Consider the following 25,249-nt stretch of genomic DNA (forward strand, 5'->3'; position numbering starts at 1 on the left):
TATATTCTAAAACAGCAGCACATTTTATTGCATACACAGTCTCATCAGCTTATTACAGCATCATCATCTCCTAACAAAGGAGCAGGTTACAGAGCAGATCATTATCACAGCGGCCTGGCAGACTGAAGCAGTATATACACAAGGTTCTTGGGCAAAGGCACCACCTTATATTACTATTTACACATCCATATAAGTGCAGCAGGTCTATGGGGCGCTGCGTAAGAACATAACATATGGCCCCAGCAAGTGACAACTTTACAATATTATACCAAAATGAGAATTTATTGACTCATTTGTATCCTGAGAATCTCTCACTACAGAGGCTGGTGTTCAAAGGAAACGCATAGGATCAGATTAGATGTTGATGGTATTTTCCAAAAACAGCGCCCCTCTGGTCCATTGTCTCTGTCTGGTACTACAGCTCAGCCTAATATACCTGGATTAGGATGCACAGCATTACCAGATACAAACCCTTTAAATTTTATTTTTTTTCTAATCCTGGACACCACTTTAAGTGTCAGTCTTTTTTTTTGTGTTCTACATACAAATGTACATGTGGTTTATCAGCGCATTTGTAACTAATGTAGTGGTAAATATGACCGTACCCTTAAAATGCTCCCATCCTTTAGCATATCACACATACAGACTAGTTGTGCAGCAGTGGCTGGAACCTTTCACGCACTGTATCTAATCTTTTATATCATATGAATCGGTTACGTGCGTCCACTTAAGGCCCCGTCACACTAAGCAACATCGCTGGTAACGAACAACTTTTGTGACGTTGCTAGCGATGTTGCTGTGTGTGACATCCAGCAACAACCTGGCCCCTGCTGTGAGGTCGTTGGTTGTTGCTGAATGTCCTGGGCCATTTTTTAGTTGTTGCTGTCCTGCTGTGAAGCACAGATCGCTGTGTGTGACAGCGAGACAGCAACAACTAAATGTGCAGTGAGCAGGGAGCCAGCTTCTGCTGAGGCTGGTAACTAATGTAAACATCGGGTAACCAAGAAGCCCTGTCCTTGGTTACCCGATATTTACCTTTGATACCAGCCTCCTCCGCTCTCACTGCCTGTGCTGCTGGCTCCTGCTCTGTGCACATGTAGCTGCAGCACACATCAGGCAATTAACCCGATGTGTGCTGTAACTAGGAGAGCAAGGAGCCAGCGCTCAGTGTGCGCTGCTCCCTGCTCTGTGCACATTTAGCTGCAGCACACATCGGGTTAATTAACCTGATGTGTGCTGTAACTAGGAGACTGGGGGCTGGTCACTGGTTGCTGGTGAGCTCACCAGCAACTCGTGTAGCCACGCTCCAGCGATCCCTGCCAGGTCAGGTTGCTGGTGGGATCGCTGGAGCGTCGCAGTGTGACAGCTCACCAGCAACCTCCTAGCAACTTACCAGCGATCCCTATCGTTGTTGGGATCGCTGGTAAGTTGCTTAGTGTGACTGGACCCTAACAGTGAATCTGACAGCTGATCATGCTGATATCACAGAGCGTGACTCAGTCACTGGCTGTTACTTCAGCTGTTTCACTCTGAAACACTGCAGTGTTTAAGAGAACCTACTTTGGACAGGCCGGCTGGGACAACGCGTTTCGGATCACTGGTCCAGATGGCTGGTCCCAGCGGCTTCTCTTCGACCCACTGACCTACAGTGGCATGTCCCTCCCAGCCGGAAGAAAGTTATCCATCAGCTCGATCGTGCACGAGACCGGGCAGGGATATGGAGACACAACGTCGTCAGCGCTCCTCACTGCTCAATGAATTATCGCTGCCAATGCACCCCTTTATATCAGTCAGCTACCATATTCATTACATGATCAGAAAAGTCAGGTAATTTTAGGCGAAGATTTAGCATATTGTTATAAGTTCTGTTATTAAAATGGAACTTGTCACCAAATTTGTCCCATATAAGCTGCGGCGACCACCAGTAAGCTATTATATACAGTATTCTTGCACACTGTGTATAAGAGCCCAGGCCACTCTGTATAATGTAAAAAAAGCTTTTATTATACTCCCCTGCGGAGTGGTCGAGTCCAATGTGCATGGCTGGTCTTGGTCCGTCACCTCCTATCTTCCATCCATCGCCATCCTCCTTTCCTGTTCCATGTAGATGACCCGTCCTACATCATCCACATCGAGGCCTCCAATGCGCTCCTGCACACGCGCACTGCCAACGACAGAGCAAAGTATTGTAGTGCACATGGGTGGACATTCTTTGACCTTTCCCCAAGCCTGCGCATTACAGTACTTTTTGCTTTGCTCTCGGCAGGGCAGAGAGAAGTGTGCGTGTGTAGCAGCGCAAAGGAGGCCTCAATGTGGATGACTTAGGACACGTCATCCACACAAAGCAGGGATGGAGGATGATGATCGTAAGAAGTTAGGTAGTGTCAAACTGAGTCCAGCAACGCCCATTGGACCCGACCACACCAGGCGAGTATAATATAAGGTATTTGTTCTACAGATCATCCTGGGCTCGCTCTTCTATACAGTATTCTAGAATGCTGTATATTAGGGCTCAGTGGTGGTGGTCGCAGGTTATAGGAGACAAATCTGGTGACAGGTTCCCTTTAAGACCATTTTATAAGCAAAGACACCTAATAGGACTTGAATGATTTGACTGAACATGAGCAGAGTTACAGTGAGCGAGTACAGAAGGGCTTTTTGTAGAAAATAACATTGCAGGCTATTTCTAGCAGTTTGTGATTAATGGAAAGAACGCTGTCGGACTAGTTTAGCTCTGTGCTATATATACAGAATATGCAAATATGATCTCCACTATTTTGCCCAAGAACCACAGCTAAGGTTATTCAATATCCTCCGGTCTCACTGGGTGCGGTAAAGGAATGATGGACTTTTTCTCTGTGTCTCGGGAAAGTGCTTTTCTCATGTCTGCAAAGAAAACACAGGAGAAGGAATCACGAACAGGACGGTATAATGTTACACTGCTAACAGGGAAAATCTCTAGAAATCACATGCCAAATGTAAACAAAGCAATCTGACCAGAAACACTTAGGGGCCCTTTGCACATTACGACATCGCAGGTGCGATGTCGGTGGGGTCAAATCGAAAGTGATGCACATCCGGCGTCGCTGTCGACATCGTAGTGTGTAAATCCTTTATGATACGATTAACAAGCGCAAAAGCGTCGTAATCGTATCATCGGTGTAGCGTCGGTCATTTCCATCAATTGGGAAAGACCGATGTTACGATGTTGTTTCTCATTCCTGCGGCAGCACACATCGCTGTGTGTGAAGCCGGAGGAGCGAGGAACATCTCCTACCTGCGTCCCGGCCGCCAATGCGGAAGGAAGAAGGTGGGCGGGATGTTTACATCCCGCTCATCTCCGCTTCTATTGGCCACCTGCCGTGTGACATCGCTATGATGCCGCACAACCCGCCCCCCTTAATAAGGAGGCAGGTCGCCGGCCAGAGCAACGTCGCAGGGCAGGTGAGTGCATGTGAAGCTGGCGTAGCGATAATGTTCGCTACGCCAGCTATCACCATGATATCGCAGCGGGGACTATCGCGCACGGCATCGCAGCATTGCTTGCGATGTCGTAGTGTGCAAAGTGCCCCTAAGAATACAGCAGGACCTGACAGATTTATTACATTTCATTCACATCCCAAGCTTCTTCTTCGGTGGCTGACCGTCACTGTATACCTGACATTCAGCGCATGTGGCTTTTAGGTTCTGAATTGTGACCTTAGAAGATTTATGACAAAGTCATGGCCATTGGATGAGATATTCTGAAATTCTGCAGTCGTTTCATTAACCTGCTCATTTGTCTACAGAAGTACAATTACAGCCGATCTTTCTCTTTTTCCTGTGCTATTGCCAGGCCAGGGGCAGCATTGAGAGGCCGGGAGTTCAGCTGTAAATTACAACTTACAACTTCCTGCAGTGCCATCACCTTGAAGGGTCACTCCATTATTAATGTCTCAGAATAAGTGCTTGTAGGTCTCGGCCACCAGAAACCGGACTACTGAAACAGGCGAGTGCAGCTGTGATATGCTCCTTGTGCAAGGTTCATAGAAATTAATGGGATTTACAGAAACCGTGTAGTGCTGCTGTCTACACTGTTTCCACAACATTGCAAGTCAGCTTTGCTACTGTTTCCTTAACTCCCATTCATTTATATGGAGAAAGAAGGGAATTTTGTTTACTTACCGTAAATTCCTTTTCTTCTAGCTCCTATTGGGAGACCCAGACAATTGGGTGTATAGCTTCTGCCTCCGGAGGCCACACAAAGTTATTACACTTTAAAAAGTGTAACCCCTCCCCTCTGCTATACACCCTCCCGTGCATCACGGGCCCATCAGTTTTGGTGCCAAAGCAGGAAGGAGGAAACTTATAAATTGGTCTAAGGTAAATTCAATCCGAAGGATATTCGGAGAACTGAAACCATGAACCAAAGAACAATTGAACATGAACAACATGTGTACACAAAAGAACAACAGCCCGAAGGGAACAGGGGCGGGAGCTGGGTCTCCCAATAGGAGCTAGAAGAAAAGGAATTTACGGTAAGTAAACAAAATTCCCTTCTTCTTTGTCGCTCCATTGGGAGACCCAGACAATTGGGATGTCCAAAAGCAATCCCTGGGTGGGTAAAAGAATACCTCGATAAAAAAAGAGCCGAAACAACGGTCCCTTCTTACAGGTGGGCCACTGCCGCCTGAAGGACTCGCCTACCTAGGCTGGCGTCTGCCGAAGCATAGGTATGCACCTGATAGTGTTTTGTAAAAGTGTGCAGACTCGACCAGGTAGCTGCCTGACACACCTGCTGAGCCGTAGCCTGGTGCCGCAATGCCCAGGACGCACCTACAGCTCTGGTAGAATGGGCTTTCAGCCCTGAAGGAATCGGAAGCCCAGACGAACGGTAGGCTTCAAGAATCGGTTCCTTGATCCACCTAGCCAAGGTTGACTTGGAAGCTTGCGACCCCTTACGCTGTCCAGCGACAAGGACAAAGAGCGCATCAGAACGGCGCAAGGGCGCCGTGCGTGAAATGTAGAGCCTGAGTGCTCTCACAAGATCTAACAAGTGCAAATACTTTTCACATTGGTGAACTGGATGAGGGCAAAAAGAAGGTAAGGCGATATCCTGATTGAGATGAAACGGGGATACCACCTTAGGTAGAAATTCCGGGACCGGACGCAGAGCCACCTTATCCTGGTGAAACACCAGGAAGGGGGCTTTGCATGACAGCGCTGCTAGCTCAGACACTCTCCGAAGTGATGTGACTGCCACTAGGAAGGCCACCTTCTGCGAAAGGCGAGATAGAGAGACATCCCGCATCGGCTCGAAAGGTGGCTTCTGGAGAGCCGTCAGCACTCTGTTAAGATCCCAGGGTTCTAGCGGACGCTGGTAAGGTGGGACTATGTGGCAAACTCCCTGCAGGAACGTACGGACCTGCGGAAGCCTGGCTAGACGCTTTTGAAAAAACACGGAAAGCGCCGATACTTGTCCCTTGAGAGAGCCGAGAGACAAGCCCTTGTCCAATCCGGATTGAAGGAAAGAAAGAAAAGTGGGCAAGGCAAACGGCCAGGGAGAGAAACCCTGATCAGAGCACCAGGATAAGAAGATCCTCCAAGTTCTGTGGTAGATCTTGGCGGACGTTGGTTTCCTGGCCTGTCTCATGGTGGCAATGACATCTTGAGATAACCCTGATGACGCTAGGAGCCAGGACTCAATGGCCACACCGTCAGGTTGAGGGCCGCGGAATTCAGATGGAAAAATGGCCCTTGAGACAGCAAGTCTGGTCGGTCTGGGAGTGCCCACGGTTGACCCACCGTGAGGTGCCACAGATCCGGGTACCACGATCTCCTCGGCCAGTCTGGAGCGACGAGGATGGCGCGACTGCAGTCGGACCTGATCTTGCGTAATACTCTGGGCAGCAGTGCCAGAGGAGGAAATACATAAGGCAGTTGAAACTGCGACCAGTCCTGAACTAACGCGTCTGCCGCCAGAGCTCTGTGATCCTTGGACCGAGCCATAAATGCCGGGACTTTGTTGTTGTGCCGAGACGCCATTAGATCGACGTCCGGCGTTCCCCAGCGGCAACAGATCTCCCGAAACACGTCCGGGTGAAGAGACCATTCCCCTGCATCCATGCCCTGGCGACTGAGAAAATCTGCTTCCCAGTTTTCTACGCCCGGGATGTGAACTGCGGAGATGGTGGAGGCTGTGGCTTCCGCCCACAGCAGAATCCGCTGAACTTCTCGGAAGGCTTGAAGACTGCGAGTGCCGCCCTGGTGGTTGATGTACGCAACCGCCGTGGCGTTGTCAGACTGTATTCGGATCTGCCGTCCCTCCAGCCACCGCTGGAACGCCTTTAGGGCCAGATACACTGCCCTTATCTCCAGAACGTTGATCTGAAGGGAAGACTCTGTCGGAGTCCAGGTTCCCTGAGCCCTGTGGTGGAGGAAGACCGCTCCCCACCCTGACAGACTCGCGTCCGTCGTGACCACAGCCCAGGATGGGGGCAAGAAGGATTTTCCTTTTGACAAGGAAGTGGGAAGAAGCCACCACTGAAGAGAGGTCTTGGCTGTCCGTGACAGCGAAACGTTCCTGTCTAGGGACGTCGGCTTCTTGTCCCATTTGCGGAGGATATCCCATTGAAGTGGACGCAGATGAAACTGCGCAAAAGGAACTGCCTCCATTGCTGCCACCATCTTCCCTAGGAAGTGCATGAGGCGCCTCAAGGGGTGTGACTGACCCCGAAGAAGAGATTGTACCCCTGTCTGTAGTGAACGCTGTTTGTCCAGCGGGAGCTTCACTATCGCTGAAAGGGTATGAAACTCCATCCCGAGGTAAGTCAGCGATTGGGTCGGTGTCAAATTTGACTTTGGGAAATTGATGATCCACCCGAACCTCTGGAGAGTCTCCAGAGTGACGGTCAGGCTGTGTTGGCATGCCACCCTGGAGGGTGCCTTGACTAGAAGATCGTCTAAGTAAGGGATCACCGAGTGGCCCTGAGAGTGTAGGACCGCCACCACTGCTGCCATGACCTTGGTGAAGACCCGTGGGGCTGTCGCCAGGCCGAAAGGCAGTGCCACGAACTGAAGGTGTTCGTCCCCGATGGCGAAACGCAGGAAGCGGTGATGCTCGGGAGCGATTGGCACATGGAGATAAGCATCTTTGATGTCGACTGATGCTAGGAAGTCTCCTTGTGACATCGAGGCGATGACTGAGCGGAGAGATTCCATCCGAAACCTTCTGGTGCTCACATGCTTGTTGAGCAGCTTGAGGTCTAGAACGGGACGGAATGATCCGTCCTTTTTTGGCACCACGAACAAGTTGGAGTAGAATCCGTGACCATGTTCCTGAGGTGGAACGGGAATCACCACTCCTTCTGCCTTCAGAGTGTTTACCGCCTGAAAAAGTGCATCGGCTCGCTCGGGGGGCGGAGATGTTCTGAAGAAACGAGTCGGAGGACGAGAACTGAGCTCTATCCTGTAACCGTGAGACAGAATGTCTCTCACCCATCGGTCTTGGACATGTGGCCACCAGGCGTCGCAAAAGCGGAAGAGCCTGCCACCGACCGAGGATGCGGTTTGTGGAGACCGAAAGTCATGAGGAGGCCGCCTTGGGGGTGGCTCCTCCGGCGGTCTTTTTAGGACGTGACTTAGACCGCCATGCCGAAGAGTTGCTCTGGCCCTTCTGTGACCTGTTGGACGTGGAGGATTGGGACCTGGCTGAGGGCCGAAAGGACCGAAACCTCGATTGAATCTTTCGCTGCTGAGGTCTGTTCGGTTTAGACTGGGGTAAGGACGAGTCCTTTCCCTTGGATTGCTTGATAATTTCGTCCAATTGCTCGCCAAACAAGCGGTCGCCGGAAAATGGCAAACCGGTTAAGAACTTCTTGGAAGCAGAGTCTGCCTTCCATTCGCGTAGCCACATGGCCCTGCGGACTGCCACCGAATTGGCGGATGCTACCGCTGTACGGCTCACCGAATCGAGGACCGCGTTCATGGCGTAGGACGAAAAAGCCGACGCCTGAGAAGTCAAAGACACGACCTGCGGAGTAGCGGTGCGTGTGACCGCATTAATCTCAGACAGACAAGCTGAGATAGCTTGGAGTGCCCACACGGCTGCAAATGCTGGAGCAAAAGACGCACCTATGGCTTCATAGATGGATTTCATCAGGAGCTCTATTTGCCTGTCAGTGGCATCTTTGAGCGATGAGCCATCTGCCACTGATACCACGGATCTAGCCGCCAGCCTAGAGACTGGAGGATCCACCTTGGGACACTGAGCCCAACCCTTAACTACATCAGGTGGGAAGGGGTAACGTGTGTCATTAAGGCGCTTAGTAAAGCGCTTGTCCGGATATGCTCTGTGCTTCCGGACAGCATCCCTGAAGTTAGAGTGATCGAAAAAAGCACTCCTTGTACGTTTGGGAAACCTAAACTGGTGTTTCTCCTGTTGTGAAGCTGACTCCTCAACAGGTGGAGTTGGAGGAGGAAGTTCTAGCACCTGGTTAATGGACGCTATAAGGTCATTTACAATGGCGTCTCCTTCAGGTGTATCAAGATTGAGAGCACCGTCCGGATCAGAGCCCTGAGCTGCAACGTCCGCCTCATCCTCCAGAGAGTCCTCATGCTGAGACCCTGAGCAGCGTGATGAAGTGGATGAAGGTCCCCAGCGAGCCCGCTTAGACGGTCTGTGACTACAGTCCGAGTCGGAGTCCTCCCCGTGGGACCTATGTGTCACCTCAGGAGCAGTTTGCTGCTCTAACCGAGGGGGGCCTGGGGTCAATGATTCAACAGTGCCCGGGGCCTGTGTTACCGGTCTGGACTGCAAAGCTTCAAGTATCTTAGCAGACCATTTGTCCATAGACTGAGCCATGGATTGTGAAAGGGACTCAGAAAGTTTGTCAGCCAACACTGCAAACTCTGTCCCTGCCACCTGGACAGTAACAGCCGGTGGTTCTACCTGAGCCGAGGGTCCCACCAGTGCCTGAGGCTCCGGCTGAGTGAGTGTCACAGAGGCCGAGCATTGCACACAATGAGGGTAGGTGGAACCTGCAGGTAACATAGCCGCACAAGAGGTACAAGTTGCAAAATAAGCCTGTGCCTTGGCACCCTTGCTTTTTGCAGACATGCTGTTATCTCCTCTTAGCAAACAGTGAGGGTATATAGCTAAGCAAATACTGCAGCCGAGCAGAGCAAATGTATACCCAATATGGATATATATATATATACACACTGCGGCACCCATGGGGGCCAGCACCTGTAACAGGTGCGGCTTACCGACCGCGCTCAGCGGTTGTGTGTCCACCAGATTCCCTGCCTGGGCCTCCCAGAGTTATGGAGCTCTATCTGAAGTTCTCCTCCGGCAGCAGCGATGATAATAATGGCTGCCAGCGTTCTGTGAGGAGGAGGGAGCCGTGGGCGTGCCTTAGAAAGTGCGGGAATCTGGTGCCCCGCAGTGCTCAGTGAGGGGGGAGGAGGATACTAAGTATGCTCCAGCCCTCACCGCTGACGTTCAGTCTAGCGTCCCGCCCTTGCCCCTGACTGGCAGGCCCGGGGGCGGGAATATGCGGTACTAGGCCGCAAAAGCCGGGGACTCGAGTTATAAGCGCGGCCGGCAAACGGGCACGGTCGGTGCGGTAGTCCCGGCGGCCCCAAACACAGCGCAGCTGCTGCAGTGTCCGATCCACAGGCGCTCTATGCGCCGTCCCCAAGGGGACACAGAGTACCTCAGAGAAGCAGGGCCTGTCCCTGATGACATCCAGTCTCCTGTCCGTCAGGTTCCCACAGGGGCTGCGGAGGGAGCCCGGTCCCAGTGCCCCTAAGGGATGGGGAAGGAAAACGGCATGTGGCTCCAGCCTTTGTACCCGCAATGGGTACCTCAACCTTAACAGCACCGCCGACCCAAGTGGGGTGAGAAGGGAGCATGCCGGGGGCCCTGTGAGGGGCCCTCTTTTCTTCCATCCGATAAAGTCAGCAGCTGCTGCTGACTAAAATGTGGAGCTTGCGTGAATGTGTGCCTCCTTCAACACAAAGCATAAAACTGATGGGCCCGTGATGCACGGGAGGGTGTATAGCAGAGGGGAGGGGTTACACTTTTTAAAGTGTAATAACTTTGTGTGGCCTCCGGAGGCAGAAGCTATACACCCAATTGTCTGGGTCTCCCAATGGAGCGACAAAGAAACGGGGTGTGTTTTTATAATGCTAATGTAGCTTATCGGGAAGTGGAGAATGGTCGCTGTGCTGGCTGCAGTGGGGAGTGTGTGGAGCAGGGTGGTGCGGCGGGTGAAATGCTTCAGCGGTGTGGGCTTCAAATAACGGCACCAGGAGTCGTCGCGTGCGCAGATGGAGCGATCGGCTCGAGATATCATCTGCGCACGCGTCGCCTCTGGACCATTGATCTCCCGGCAGCGGACTTTATAAAAAAAAAAAAAAAAAAATAGCGCCCGGAGATAACGTGTGCGCAGATGAGTTCTCTGCTTGTCACTGAGCTGAGAGCTCAATCTGTGCATGCATCAACTCCGGGAGCAATTTCTTTAAAGCTCGCACCGCCATCTGTGACACCCACAGCACGCCCTGCTTCACACAGCCACCATAGCGCCTGCAGCATCGCCCTGCTACAGCACAGTCCCTGCATCTTGTGACCCCAAAGGAGTATAAGATGGACCCCTTATTATTTCTCTAAATTTGGGGTGCGTCTTATAATCCGGCGCGTCTTATAAAACGAAAAATACGGTACTTTCAGATGTGAAAATTTTCAGAAAATAAGAGTAAGAAACGCAACATGTGCACACAGCCTAACCGTGTCATTGGGAGCTGGGATGTAGAAGCAGTTATTCCCATCTTAGCCCTGAGAGTCAGAGAAGGGAATAACCCTCGACTGTAACAGTACCTCAATGTGCTCCGGGCATTGCACCAAGGCACTGTACGAGTTTATTCCATAACTCCATCTTGCTACTTACCATAGGCATCCTCATCTGGCTCCCCGTTGCTGGCTGAATAGTACTCGATCACGGTCCTGTACACACTATAACCCAGCTGCTTGTACATGTTAACTGCAACCTGATTAGATACTCTAACAAAAAGATCCACAAAGAATCCTCCTTTCCTGAATAAGAAGAAACAGATATTAGCGCAGAGTATAAAACCCGCAATGTAATGAACACAGAAGAGTTGTCACCTCTCAGATATTTCTTCTAGGAGCTCCATGAGTTTAGCTGCCAAACCAAGACGGCGGAATTCAGGTGCTACGGAGAGTGCGGTGACGTGGCCGTGCCACTCCTCTCTGGCCACCGATCCTTCCGCTTTCCCCATTACTGCAATACAATGAAATCAAATTTACTAAGGAGAACACAGACCGGTAATAACCTCACACACCAATTTACCTAATGGCTTACACAATGGTATATTCGGAGGTGAAGGATAAGTAAAATCAGCATCCACATAAAATAGGTAGGTAGGTGAAAACTTTACAACATAGAAGCAGAGCATGGTCTAGTTTCAGCTTCGCTATACAGTGGAACCTTTGTTAACGAGAACAATCTGTTCTGGGACTGTGCTTGTTAGCCAAGTTACTCGTTCAGCAAAGCAAGATTTCCCATAGGAAATCATTGCAATGCAGACAATTCGTTCCACAACTTGTTAAATGTCCCATCCTGGTCCCCTATTGTGTCATTCCACACACACCCACAATGCTCACCTTACCTTCCATCGCCGGTCTCCTGAGACTTGCTGTTCTCCGGTGCGGGCCGTGTATTGGGTTACCATAACGACGAGGGAGGAACTTCCGCTGCCAGAGCGCTGACGTCAAAGGCAGGAGCCGCTTGCCTCCGATTGGCCAGTGCGCTGCCTTTGAGTAGAGGTGACAAAGGAAGTTCCTGCTTCGTCGCTATGGTTGCCGATGCACAGCCTGGAGTGGAGCGGCGAACTACAGGACCCAGGAGGCCGGCGATGGAACTGAAGGTACACATATTATGCTCACCTTACCTTCCGTTCCATCCCCGGCCTCCTGGGTCTTGTAGTTCGCCGCGAGGACGTCGCAATGAGCCGGCGGACTACAAGAACCATGAGGCCGGCGGTGGAATGGAAGGTAAGGTGAGCATAATATTGTGTGTGTGTGTGTGTGTGTGTGTGTGTGTGTGTGTGTGTGTGTGTGTGTGTGTGTGTGTGTGTGTGTGTGTGTGTGTGTGTGTGTGTGTGTGTGTGTGTGTGTGTGTGTGTGTGTGTGTGTGTGCGTGCGTGCGTGCGTGCGGAACCGGAAGTGTGTGCAGTGAGGATTTTGCTCGTACAGCCAAGCTTTCTCGTAAGCCGGGTTACAAATTTACAGAAAGCTTTGCTTGTTAAGTGAAATTCTTGTTAAGTTGGTTACTCGTTAAGCGAGGTTCCACTGTACTTTGTAAAAAGATGGAAGCCCTGTCCTCGATTACTGGTCTCAATCAACATAATTGTCAAGTACAGAAAAGGGAAAGGACCAGAGGGACTTACAGCTGTTCTCCCTCTGGAGGAGGAGAAGGGAAAAGAACGGTGACTGCAAGGTCAGGTACTGAGGGGACAACAAGCTCATCTCAATTGTGTGTCATAAAAGCAACAAGATCTCCCAGCACATTTCCTAATAAGCAATGCTCTGTACTCATGTGCCTTTGCTGAAGGTATGAGCTCTATCCAACCAGCTGAACCTGTCCGGCTGGAAGATATCCACATGTCATCATAAAATATCAATTATCTACTTTTAAGTCTTCTAGCAATAGGTAAGAGTTAAATCTGACCTCCGCCCATCACTGAAAGTGACTCTACACTTGCCATGTACAGCCGCTCCACCAGGTGCTTTCCATTTGCGTCCTCCTAGCTCCTCCGTTGAGGCCGAATTCTGGATCTCCTGCATCCAAGACTGTAATCAGTGGTATAGGGAGTAGTGGAAAGTCTGAACCAGACCTCCCCGACCTCTCCTGTGGAGGAGCAGCTCAGAGTAAACACTGTACTCTATACCACTGCGGCTGCCATCTTAGATGTAGGAGGACCAGGACACGGTCTCTAGCTGAGGAGACATATGAAAAGTACCTGGTAAGGCGACTATATGTGACAAATATAAAAGTCAATCTTCAGTGCCAGGGTGGAGGATCACCTTAACCTACGCACATTTGTATTATCTTGGCCAAACCAACCTGACCTATAATGGGGTTTTTTATTTTTTTTTGTTGTTCTGACATCACATCAAATTTTATAGAAATGGCAATGGAGCCTCGGACAGTAGAGAGCTGAGCCCTAAGGGGCAGCGAATGTTCCAAATATGCTTTGATGTTCTCCTCTATTTAATGGTGGTTAATTGTATCCATGTCCTAAGTTTTCACCCAATCACTGAAACCAAGGAGCAGAAGGGCTCAGCTTATATTCCAGCAGAACAGAGTATAGATGAAAAGACATCCCACTGAGCCCATACACTCCTCTGCTCACACTCAAACAGACCTCGGTTCCACTTGCGTTTTGTACAGACGAGTGCAATCCAATAAAACAAAAGTTTGCACTTGCATCAGTGCAAAACTATGGGGCAGTGTCCATCTGCGATTGATTTCTCAAAAGAATCGCAGCATGCTGTGTTGGACAGCATGTCTCAACTCACACAAGTCTATGGGAGTGTGTGAAACATTGCATTGCACTCGCAGGTCATCTGAGTGCAGTGCGATAAACGGAGAGACAGGCAGCGGAGGAGATGGGGAGAAAGTGCTCCCTCCCTCTTCTCCGCAGCTGTGATCCGATCACAAGATCAGATCACAGTCACATGATACTCGGCTTGCGCTCGCAGCAGAGCCTGAGCTGAGGGTCATTAGTACATCGCACCCTCTTCTCTCGCATCGGAAGTTATACGCAAGTGGAACCGAGGTCATAAGCTGAGTGCTTCTGCCCTTTGGTTTAAGCGTAGCTATAAGCAATATTAAGTTACATTGAAAGGGTCCATAGTGTCCAGTTGGGGCTGCAGCAGCCAGTCTTCAATTCTGCGCCTGCCATCCTCGTTCCTCTGCTGCTTACAAGGTGCTGCAACGTCATCACGTGCCCAGGATGCCTGGGGCAGAAGTGAGGTCAGGCTGCCACAGAGGTGCGGGATGGACACTGGACCCAGGCAGGTACATCACACTCACAAAGAAGGGAGCTTTTTATGCGCAGGTCTAATGTTCACTACCTACATTTGGCAATAATAATCTGGTTGTTGTATATCATCAAGTGCTAATTTCACATCTCAGTGGCTATCACCAGGATTGGCCTAGTTTAACATGTGAGATTCTAGTATTATGATTGGTTGGCAATTGCTTTTAAATATTGTACCACAATGACTGTAGCCAAAACTAAGAGCAGCACTGCTCGAAATGCGTGACCTCTGCCGCTACTCCCAACACAATATTTAAAGATGCATTACATTTTCAGGATTTTAACATCACTCCTGGTGCTCGAAGTACAACCCACTAGTCATCTCTACTTCAGCAATTAGTGGAGGTCTCATAACCAGGACCCCCACCAACCAAAACCACCAAACAGTGGACATAACAGATCAAAGATTACTCTGTTAATCGCTGTAGGTCACTTGCTTTTTCCGATAAGAGCTCAGGTCCCACCATGTGTATTATATCAGTGTAGACGTACTTACTGTAACCCATAAGTTCTCCACCAGGCGCCTCAGCGACAATGAAGTATTCGGGCCAGTGCGCCAGATACTGCAGGTAGAAGGGGATCCCATACTACAGCTGCCGTTAAGGGAACATTCACTTCCATGGTCTCGCCATGATCTCTGTAACAACGCGGTTTCATATAAAGAACTTGAAGGGATTTTACATTAGTCAAAAAGGATACAGTTTCTGTGAGAGGATCCAAATTTCTGGTGAAAAAATAAATACATGTTAAGTGCTTGTCATGGCCAAAATACCATCCAATAAACCAAGAATAACCATAATTAATAACCTAAGCATTGGATACATAGCACTAAGACTGCAAGCTATCTCCACAGCCGGAGTTGGGTTAGGACATGTATGATGCCGATTTTGTATAGTTTATAATCATTCCTCTTCCTGCTCATTTAGTACTGGGATTGTGTTTATGGACTGCAGCTAACCTCAGCAAGCAGGGCTGCTGTATAAAGCATGGGAAAGGCAAAGGGTTAAGTATAAACAGTTGGGGCATATGCAAAAGCACTGTGAGCTTCAGATAGAGAATGAGTGGGGATATCACTCAGGTTATTTGCAGTCACAGCTGGAGATTCCCACAGTCCTCCACCTGTGACCTCAGGTAACCTGACCTCAGGTGAGGATACCTGGGATCACAGGTGGAGGACTGTTTTAACCTCCAGCTGTGAGCGCAAACAACCTGAGTAACATCACCGGTGGTGATCAGGCGGCTCATTCTCTGCCTGAAGCTCGCAGCTGGAATCGTCATGGGACCTTGTATGGATTACATCGGACCTGGGTATTTTGGGGGTTAATAAAGGGGTGAAAGAGGAGGTTTTTTTTTTTTTACTTTATTTCACACAAAGGATTTTTTTTGGTGTCTGTGTTTATGTCTTTTAGCTTACAGATTAGTAATGGGGGGCTCTCCGATGCCTCCCATTACTAATCTAGGGCTTAGTGGTAGCTGTGAGCTGTTAATAAACCCTTATTACCCTGATTGCCACCGCACAAGGGCAATTGGGAAGAGCTGGGAAAAGTTTTGGGATTGTTGCATCTAATGGATGCGACAATACTGGGCGAGTGCAGGCTGCTATTTTTAGGCTTTGGGGACAAACAAGCATGGGCCTCCCCAGCCCGAGAATACCAGCTCCCATCTTTATCGTGGCTGGGTGCTAAAATTGGGGGGACCGCAAGCTATTTTTTTAAAATTATTTCAATAATTAAAAAAAAAAAAAAAAAAAACAGCACGCGGTGCCTCTTATTTTGATAAGCAACCAAGAAAAGCGCACGGCTGGGTACCACAGCCTGTACCTGTAGGTTTTATCTGTGTTGGGTATCATAATATGGGGGGACCCTATGCCAATTTTATATTTATTTTTATAACAATAGAGATGCACACATAGTGCCTCTGATTGGTTGCAGCCAGACACGCTCTCAGACAGAGTGGGGGCACGTCTGACTGCAACCAGGGACGCGCAGACTGCTGGTGGGTGGAGGACGCAGTGAATATGTATGAAGGATAATGAGCGGCCCTGGAAGTAGCGGTAGAGCTGAGCAGAGACTCGGTAAATATAACGTACCTGCTCCAATTCCCCTATACATTCTAACACTATTTTAAAGCGCCACATTCTGGTCCCCATACACTTATATGGGAACCGGCGTCCGACCAGATATTAGAGATCAATTTCAGGCACGAATTGGGATTTATTTTTTATTTTTAACCCTGTTGGACCTGCCAATCTCAGGTATCTGTGTGACCACCCATCACTAATCATGAGATTTTATGAGTGTATGATGCCCATATTCTTTACAGCAAGGCCAGCAGACCGAAAAATTCACAGAAAGCAAACATCTACGATGCGTCTCTGTGGAGGCCCTGACATACAGAAGAAGGATCCGGAATGTAAAGTCTGGCAGCTGTGAAGACACATGAACGCTCTACCAGGTGGTGTATGCATGCATGTGCAGGGTCAGGAGAGAATGCAGTCAGCTGATCGCGTGTTCACAGCAGCTAGTGAGGACGTATGGGCACTGTAAAGAGGTCTTGGCATAGAAACACTGCCCTATATCAGTAACGGTAGAGCACAAATACAGTGCGAGGGTCCATTTTCAACTCCTGACCTGGGCACTAAATGACCGCCGATCGGCTACTTATTTACTGACGGACTGTTATTTACACAGGCAGACCGGGCACTAAATACTGAGTAAGGCCTCTTTCACACGTCCGTGAAAAACCACGCACGTTTTTTACGGGCGTTTCAGAGGTGCGTTTTGCCCTCCATGAGCCTTGTTTATGGCCTACGTCTGTTCTCCGTGTGTTATCCGTGATAACACACGGAGAACGGAAACTTTCTACTCAGCTGTCGTGGTACTGATCTTCGGTCTCCGGTCCTGCCGACTCCCCGCTGCTGCTGCTTCCTCCGGCCGCAGTGAAGTGAATATTCAATGAGCGGCGGTCGGCAGCAAGTGACAGCAGCGACAAAGACAGGAGGGCTGGAGAAGGTGAGCAAAGTTTTGGGGTTTTTTTCCTCGCAGATACAGGTGTTTTCTTCGGTGTGTCACACGGAACACATCCATGTGGTCCGTTTGTGTTACGTGTGACACCCGTGATGCCGGAGAAAACAGGGACATGTCTATGTGTGGAGCACATGGGCACATGTATGCTCCACACGTACACACTATCCATCGCAGAATACGCACGTGAACGGAGACCCATTGATTTTAATGGGTCTACGTGTGCCCATGTCTCCGGTACGTGAGAAAACTGACCATACACGTACCGGAGGCACGGACGTGTGAAAGAGGCCTCATACATCGGTTAGTGAATATTGGCTGCCATTGTCCCCGGCAAGTCCTGTTAAATGAACCAACAGATCAATTCATCTGGCAACCGAGTGTTTTGCTCCTCCGTGGAGTGAGCAGCAGTGTGTTTTGGTTGTACAGTTATTACGAAACGAGCGTTCCTAGGAATGCATTGTTCACGATCATCCTACAGTATAAATGCATTTTTAGGCTATGTGCGCACACTGCGGTTTTTTGCGCATTTTTCGGTGCGGTTTTGGTCTCAAAACTGCATGAATTTCCTTCCCCAGCAAAGTCTGAGATTTCATTTTGGCTGTCCGCACATTTCAGGTTGTTTTTTTTGCTGCATCTTTGTGGTGACGACCAAGACGCAGCATGTCAATTATATTTGCATTTTTCACCCACTGAATGCATTGGACAAAAACGTAGCAAAAACCCATGCGTTTTTTAATGCGTTTTTCCTGTGGGCGCGATTTTTTGGGGCCAAAAATGCTGCATCTTTATGGTCAGAAAAAAACGCAGCGTGCGCACAGTCTACAGCATTTTCTCAAGAGTTTTAAGCAAATTAAAAGCTGCTTTTTACATTTCCAGCAAAAGCGATCAGATCTCAGGAATCTGCGCACACAATTGCTTTATTTCCAGACTGAAATGGAAAACTGCTGCATTTTTGAAGAAGCAGCGTGTCCATTTCTTCAACGATTTTGCAGCTTTTTTGGTGAATGAAACTAACTTTATTTAACCGTGTACTGTAGACAAAGGACATAAAAAATGCAGCAAAACCTGTTTTGTGGAAGCCTTTTTTTTTTTTTTTTTTTTTTACTGCCAAAAGCACAGGTTTTGCTGCAGAATAAAAAGCAGCGTGTGAACACAGCCTTACTCGAGGCACTCGTAATAGGAGACAACGATTTGCAGGACCCTGGTGCAGCAGCCAAGTCTGTAGTCCGTGACTGCCGGGTGGGATGCGCTTCTCCTGACATGTAGGTCCGGCAAGATGTCATACGTGTCACACTGCAACAACGACGTCATGCTGGGACCACAAATCTGAACACCGGGGACCCCCATGGGTAGGAGGCATTTCCAGGGCTCCTGTCAGTTTATGATGTGACTGCTGAACCAGGGACTGGCTAATGCAGTTACTCATCTCTTGTGAAAACCTTGATCTATTGCAACCTGACCGCAGGGGTCATCACTGACCAAGAGAGCAGGGCACAGGAGAATGGAGCAGTGGCCAGCGCAGCTAGTGGAGGGCAGGGCACAGGAGAATGGAGCAGAGGCCAGCGCGGCTAGTGGAGGGCAGGGCACAGGAGAATGGAGCAGAGGCCAGCGCAGCTAGTGGAGGGCAGGGCACAGGAGAATGGAGCAGTGGCCAGCGCAGCTAGTGGAGGGCAGGGCACAGGAGAATGGAGCAGTGGCCAGCGCAGCTAGTGGAGAGCAGGGCACAGGAGAATGGAGCAGTGGCCAGCGCAGCTAGTGGAGAGCAGGGCACAGGAGAATGGAGCAGAGGCCAGCGCGGCTAGTGGAGAGCAGGGCACAGGAGAATGGAGCAGTGGCCAGCGCGGCTAGTGGAGGGCAGGGCACAGGAGAATGGAGCAGTGGCCAGCGCAGCTAGTGGAGGGCAGGGCACAGGAGAATGGAGCAGTGGCCAGCGCAGCTAGTGGAGGGCAGGGCACAGGAGAATGGAGCAGTGGCCAGCGCAGCTAGTGGAGGGCAGGGCACAGGAGAATGGAGCAGTGGCCAGCGCAGCTAGTGGAGAGCAGGGCACAGGAGAATGGAGCAGAGGCCAGCGCAGCTAGTGGAGGGCAGGGCACAGGAGAATGGAGCAGTGGCCAGCGCAGCTAGTGGAGAGCAGGGCACAGGAGAATGGAGCAGTGGCCAGCGCAGCTAGTGGAGAGCAGGGCACAGGAGAATGGAGCAGAGGCCAGCGCGGCTAGTGGAGAGCAGGGCACAGGAGAATGGAGCAGTGGCCAGCGCGGCTAGTGGAGGGCAGGGCACAGGAGAATGGAGCAGTGGCCAGCGCGGCTAGTGGAGAGCAGGGCTCAGGAGAATGGAGCAGTGGCCAGCGCGGCTAGTGGAGAGCAGGGCTCAGGAGAATGGAGCAGTGGCCAACGCAGCTAGTGGAGGGCAGGGCACGGGAGAATGGAGCAGTGGCCAGCACGGCTAGTGGAGGGCAGGGCACAGGAGAATGGAGCAGTGGCCAGCGCAGCTAGTGGAGGGCAGGGCACAGGAGAATGGAGCAGTGGCCAGCGCAGCTAGTGGAGGGCAGGGCACAGGAGAATGGAGCAGTGGCCAGCGCAGCTAGTGGAGGGCAGGGCACAGGAGAATGGAGCAGTGGCCAGCGCAGCTAGTGGAGAGCAGGGCACAGGAGAATGGAGCAGTGGCCGATGCGGCTAGTGGAGAGCAGGGCTCAGGAGAATGGAGTAGTGGTCAGCGCAGCTAGTGGAGAGCAGGGCACAGGAGAATGGAGCAGAGGCCAGCTCGGCTAGTGGAGGGCAGGGCACAGGAGAATGGAGCAGTGGCCAGCGCGGCTAGTGGAGAGCAGGGCACAGGAGAATGGAGCAGAGGCCAGCGCGGCTAGTGGAGGGCAGGGCACAGGAGAATGGCGCAATGGCCGGCGCAATGGCCAGCGCAGCTAGTGGAGGGCAGGGCACAGGAGAATGGAACAGTGGCCAGCGCGGCTAGTGGAGGGCAGGGCACAGGAGAATGGAACAGTGGCCAGCGCGGCTAGTGGAGAGTAGGGCACAGGAGAATGGCGCAATGGCCAGCGTGGCTAGTGGAGGGCAGGGCACAGGAGAATGGAGCAGAGGCCAGCGCAGCTAGTGCAGGGCAGGGCACAGGAGAATGGAACAGTGGCCAGCGCGGCTAGTGGAGGGCAGGGCACAGGAGAATGGAGCAGTGGCCAGCGCGGCTAGTGCAGGGCACAGGAGAATGGAACAGTGGCCAGCGCGGCTAGTGGAGGGTAGGGCACAGGAGAATGGAGCAGTGGCCAGCGCGGCTAGTACAGGGCAGGGCACAGGAGAATGGAGCAGTGGCCAGCGCGGCTAGTACAGGGCAGGGCACAGGAGAATGGAGCAGTGGCCAGCGCGGCTAGTGGAGGGCAGGGCACAGGAGAATGGAGCAGTGGCCAGCGCGGCTAGTGGAGGGCAGGGCACAGGAGAATAGAGCAGAGGCCAGCGCAGCTAGTGGAGGGCAGGGCACAGGAGAATGGAGCAGTGGCCAGCGCGGCTAGTGGAGGGCAGGGCACAGGAGAATGGAGCAGTGGCCAGCGCGGCTAGTGGAGGGCAGGGCACAGGAGAATGGAGCAGTGGCCAGCGCAGCTAGTGGAGAGCAGGGCACAGGAGAATGGAGCAGAGGCCAGCGCGGCTAGTGAACAGCAGGGCACAGGAGAATGGAGCAGAGGCCAGCGCGGCTAGTGGAGGGCAGGGCACAGGAGAATGGAGCAGAGGCCAGCGCGGCTAGTGGAGGGCAGGGCACAGGAGAATGGCGCAATGGCCGGCGCAATGGCCAGCGCAGCTAGTGGAGGGCAGGGCACAGGAGAATGGAGCAGAGGGCAGGGCACAGGAGAATGGAACAGTGGCCAGCGCGGCTAGTGGAGAGTAGGGCACAGGAGAATGGCGCAATGGCCAGCGTGGCTAGTGGAGGGCAGGGCACAAGAGAATGGAGCAGAGGCCAGCGCGGCTAGTGGAGGGCAGGGCACAGGAGAATGGAGCAGTGGCCAGCGCGGCTAGTGCAGGGCAGGGCACAGGAGAATGGAACAGTGGCCAGCGCGGCTAGTGGAGGGCAGGGCACAGGAGAATGGAGCAGTGGCCAGCGCGGCTAGTACAGGGCAGGGCACAGGAGAATGGAACAGTGGCCAGCGCGGCTAGTGGAGGGCAGGGCACAGGAGAATGGAGCAGTGGCTAGTGAAGGGCAGGGCACAGGAGAATGGAGCAGTGGGCCAGCGCGGCTAGTGGAGGGCAGGGCACAGGAGAATGGAGCAGTGGCCAGCGCGGCTAGTGGAGGGCAGGGCACAGGAGAATGGAGCAGTGGCCAGCGCGGCTAGTGGAGGGCAGGGCACAGGAGAATAGAGCAGAGGCCAGCGCAGCTAGTGGAGGGCAGGGCACAGGAGAATAGAGCAGAGACCAGCGCAGCTAGTGGAGGGCAGGGCACAGGAGAATGGAGCAGTGGCCAGCGCGGCTAGTGGAGGGCAGGGCACAGGAGAATGGAGCAGTGGCCAGCGCGGCTAGTGGAGGGCAGGGCACAGGAGAATGGAGCAGTGGCCAGCGCGGCTAGTGGAGGGCAGGGCACAGGAGAATAGAGCAGAGGCCAGCGCAGCTAGTGGAGAGCAGGGCTCAGGAGAATGGAGCAGAGGCCAGCGCAGCTAGTGGAGGGCAGGGCACAGGAGAATGGAGCAGTGGCCAGCGCGGCTAGTGGAGGGCAGGGCACAGGAGAATAGAGCAGAGGCCAGCGCAGCTAGTGGAGAGCAGGGCACAGGAGAATGGAGCAGAGGCCAGCGCAGCTAGTGGAGAGCAGGGCACAGGAGAATGGAGCAGAGGCCAGCACAGCTAGTGGAGAGTAGGGCACAGGAGAATGGAGCAGAGGCCAGCGCGGCTAGTGAACAGCAGGGCACAGGAGAATGGATCAGAGGCCAGCGCGGCTAGTGGAGAGTAGGCACAGGAGAATAGAGCAGAGGCCAGTGCGGCTAGTGGACAGCAGGTCACAGGAGAATGGAGCAGAGGCCAGCGCGGCTAGTGGAGGGCAGGGCACAGGAGAATAGAGCAGAGGCCAGCGCAGCTAGTGGAGGGCAGGGCACAGGAGAATAGAGCAGAGGCCAGCGCAGCTAGTGGAGGGCAGGGCACAGGAGAATAGAGCAGAGGCCAGCGCAGCTAGTGGAGGGCAGGGCACAGGAGAATAGAGCAGAGGCCAGCGCAGCTAGTGGAGGGCAGGGCACAGGAGAATAGAGCAGAGGCCAGCGCAGCTAGTGGAGGGCAGGGCACAGGAGAATAGAGCAGAGGCCAGCGCAGCTAGTGGAGGGCAGGGCACAGGAGAATAGAGCAGAGGCCAGCGCAGCTAGTGGAGGGCAGGGCACAGGAGAATAGAGCAGAGGCCAGCGCAGCTAGTGGAGGGCAGGGCACAGGAGAATAGAGCAGAGGCCAGCGCAGCTAGTGGAGGGCAGGGCACAGGAGAATAGAGCAGAGGCCAGCGCAGCTAGTGGAGGGCAGGGCACAGGAGAATAGAGCAGAGGCCAGCGCAGCTAGTGGAGGGCAGGGCACAGGAGAATAGAGCAGAGGCCAGCGCAGCTAGTGCAGGGCAGGGCACAGGAGAATGGAGCAGTGGCCAGCGCGGCTAGTGAAGAGCAGGGCACAGGATAGTGGAGCAGAGGCTGATGCGGCTAGTGCAGGGCAGGGCACAGGAGAATGGAGCAGAGGCCGATGAGGCTAGTGCAGGGCAGGGCACAGGAGAATGGAGCAGAGGCCAGCGCAGCTAGTGGAGATGTGCTTGGCTCTCGTCATAGACAATGAAGCATGCGGTGACGGCAGCCCTTGCTCCTATCTGAAGGGGCCTTTCTGTGGCTGGTTCTTAGGATTAATGGATGCCTCGGAGGTCAGACACTGAGCACCTAGTGTCACCTATCCTGTAGGAACCTAAGGCTAGTTTCACACTTGCGTTGAACAGCATCCGTTGCTTTGCGTTGTGTGACGGATGTGTTGTATTTAGTGGCACAACGGATTGTACAAAACAACGGAATCTTTTTTTTTTCCTTTACAGTTTTACCGGTGGCAGACTATTGTGAACGATCAGCTGATCGCTCACAGCAGCCGAGAATGTGCGCGCGGGGCGGGTGGAGCCGAGCAGGGCCATGGCGCTGAGGACGTCAGTGCCGCGGGGACTGCATGGTTGGGGACAGGTGTGTGTGTGCGTGTGCGTGTACGTACATGCGGACTGCGGGAGGGGACGGAGACGAGCAGGGAAGTGTCGGGCTCCCTGCACAAGTAGCCAGGGTAAATATTGAGTAACTAAGCAAGGCGCATTGCTTAGTAACCCGATGTGTACCCTGGTTATGTGTGCAGGGAGCCAGAGAGAGCATGCGCAGCGAAATCCTACGGATTGTGCTGCTCAAAAAAAGTTACATGCTGCGTTCCTTCCGCACAGTGGAAGCAACACAGCGTCGCCCAGCGGAAGCAACGCAGGTCCATCACTTGCAATCCGTCATCCATACAAGTCTATGGGAAGCAGCGGAATCCGCTAACGGATTCCGCTATTTTCCAAAACGGCGGATTGCAACTGAAGGAAAACAATGCAAGTGGGAAAGTACCCTAATATGGTAGGAATAACCCATAGGAGCAGCCATGTCATACAGCCATGATCACAGCCAGGCAGAGCCACTGGTCCTGATTCCATCACTTTCTTTCCTAACAAAACAATGGGCCCCTCAGTAACCTCCTGCGCCTCTGTGAGTCAGTGCGGTCCATTGTGACACAGATTCAGCACCAACCCATCATAGTATCCATGGTTACCGACTATAATCCAGGTCAGACATCCCCTTTAAGGCCAGCTCTATTTATAAACAGTGCTGGTCAAACAACCCCTGTAAAGTTATCCCCAGCATGCAGGGCTGCTTTCTGGGAAGGAACATCCTAAATATCACGTGCTCTCCAGCCCCTCGTCTTACATGTTGTTGAACCGAAATAGATCGTCACAGTTGAAGGCTCTCAGGGAAGTCATCCTCCCTCTGTAGCGGCAGCACGCCGGCCACCACTGTCGGAAGTCTGGCAGTCACGAAAGGAAGTGTGCGCGGAAGTGACGTCAGAGCACTGGCAAAATACTCGGCAGCCATGCAGAACGCTGGCAGGGCGGCAGTTGTCATGGCGATGTGATGGCCGTGCAGTTTAGCGCTCTGTGGCCTGTCACCAGTGTCTGTCAGGCTATTATTATCACGTCAGCAGCTGTCACGCTCAGTCCTATTTTCATAGGTATGTGGGGGAGACTTAGAGCAAATGGTTGTCCAGCTGTGGAATAGACAAAATGTCTGCCGCCTCCTCACAAGATTTAGTAATACCTATGGGCAGATGTAATAAATAATACACTTCTACCTTTGACATAAATCCGAGACAGGGCACATGACACCCCTTTGATGACAATATTGGGTGCCGATATAATGGCAAGTAAGGAATAACGTTTGGAACACCATTCTAAGTCTGAACTGGGTGCAAAAACCTAAAAAAAACACTATGTGGATATAATGGCAAGGGCGTGAATAATTCTGCATGGTACACCACACTGCCTATCACAAATGTGACCCATACACATGGCACTCACATAAACCGTGTTTTTGAGCACAATCTGAGGCAGAATTTTGCTCATTTCGCTCGGTCCATCTGCGTATACAGAGCACTAATGCAGCCGAGACAGATCTGTCACAGGAATGGGTTGGGATTGAGTTCACGGACTGAAAGACCACACATGTTAGCAGGGCCGGATTATAGGCGGGGCAGACGGGGCTCCCGCCCAGGGGCCCCCACCACAAGAGCTTCTGAGGGGGCCCCCACCACCATCAGTGTGGGCGCCATTTTATTAACGCCGCAGTGTGGTTCAGGACCGCACTGTACCTTTAAAGAATTTCAATCCCGGCCGTCACTTTTCTGCAGACACGCCCACTGCACGCTCTGTGGGCTGCGTCTGCTAGGATGACGTCACCGCGCACCTGTTGCTGCTTCTAAGTTCCTGCCGTAGAGGAGCTTGTGGGAGGACCGGAGGTTTCAGTGGATCCCGGTAAGTATGAGGTTATTAATCATGGTGCCGGCCGGGCAGGAGGCTGCAGTGAGGAGGGAGCAGACGCCGCTGATAACTCCAGA

At 52.2% G+C, this 25,249-nt stretch overlaps 1 protein-coding gene across 1 annotated transcript; it reads right to left on the reverse strand.

The window, feature by feature from the left end:
* NAA20 (N-alpha-acetyltransferase 20, NatB catalytic subunit) lies at positions 1-24,179 on the reverse strand. The gene is made up of 6 exons (XM_075339392.1): positions 24,067-24,179; positions 14,806-14,830; positions 14,603-14,693; positions 11,147-11,282; positions 10,929-11,074; positions 1-2,886 (listed from the first exon to the last, which is right to left on the reverse strand). The coding sequence occupies exons 1-6, from the start codon at positions 24,117-24,119 to the stop codon at positions 2,801-2,803; spliced, it is 537 nt and encodes a 178-aa protein (XP_075195507.1). The 5' UTR covers positions 24,120-24,179; the 3' UTR covers positions 1-2,800.
* Positions 24,180-25,249: the final 1,070 nt, after the last annotated feature.

Source organism: Anomaloglossus baeobatrachus, chromosome 3, assembly GCF_048569485.1.
Source record: "Anomaloglossus baeobatrachus isolate aAnoBae1 chromosome 3, aAnoBae1.hap1, whole genome shotgun sequence".
NCBI classification, from domain to species: Eukaryota; Metazoa; Chordata; class Amphibia; order Anura; family Aromobatidae; genus Anomaloglossus; species Anomaloglossus baeobatrachus.

Excerpts from the sequence above, each read along its gene's own strand:
- NAA20 (XM_075339392.1), bottom strand. The coding sequence starts at position 24,119 with ATGACTTCCCTGAGAGCCTTCAACTGTGACGATCTATTTCGGTTCAAC. Across the intron at positions 14,694-14,805 it reads TGGATCCTCTCACAGAAACT|TATGGGATCCCCTTCTACCT; the intron begins GTATCCTTTTTG and ends CGGCAGCTGTAG. Across the intron at positions 11,283-14,602 it reads TGGAGAACTTATGGGTTACA|TAATGGGGAAAGCGGAAGGA; the intron begins GTAAGTACGTCT and ends ATTGTATTGCAG.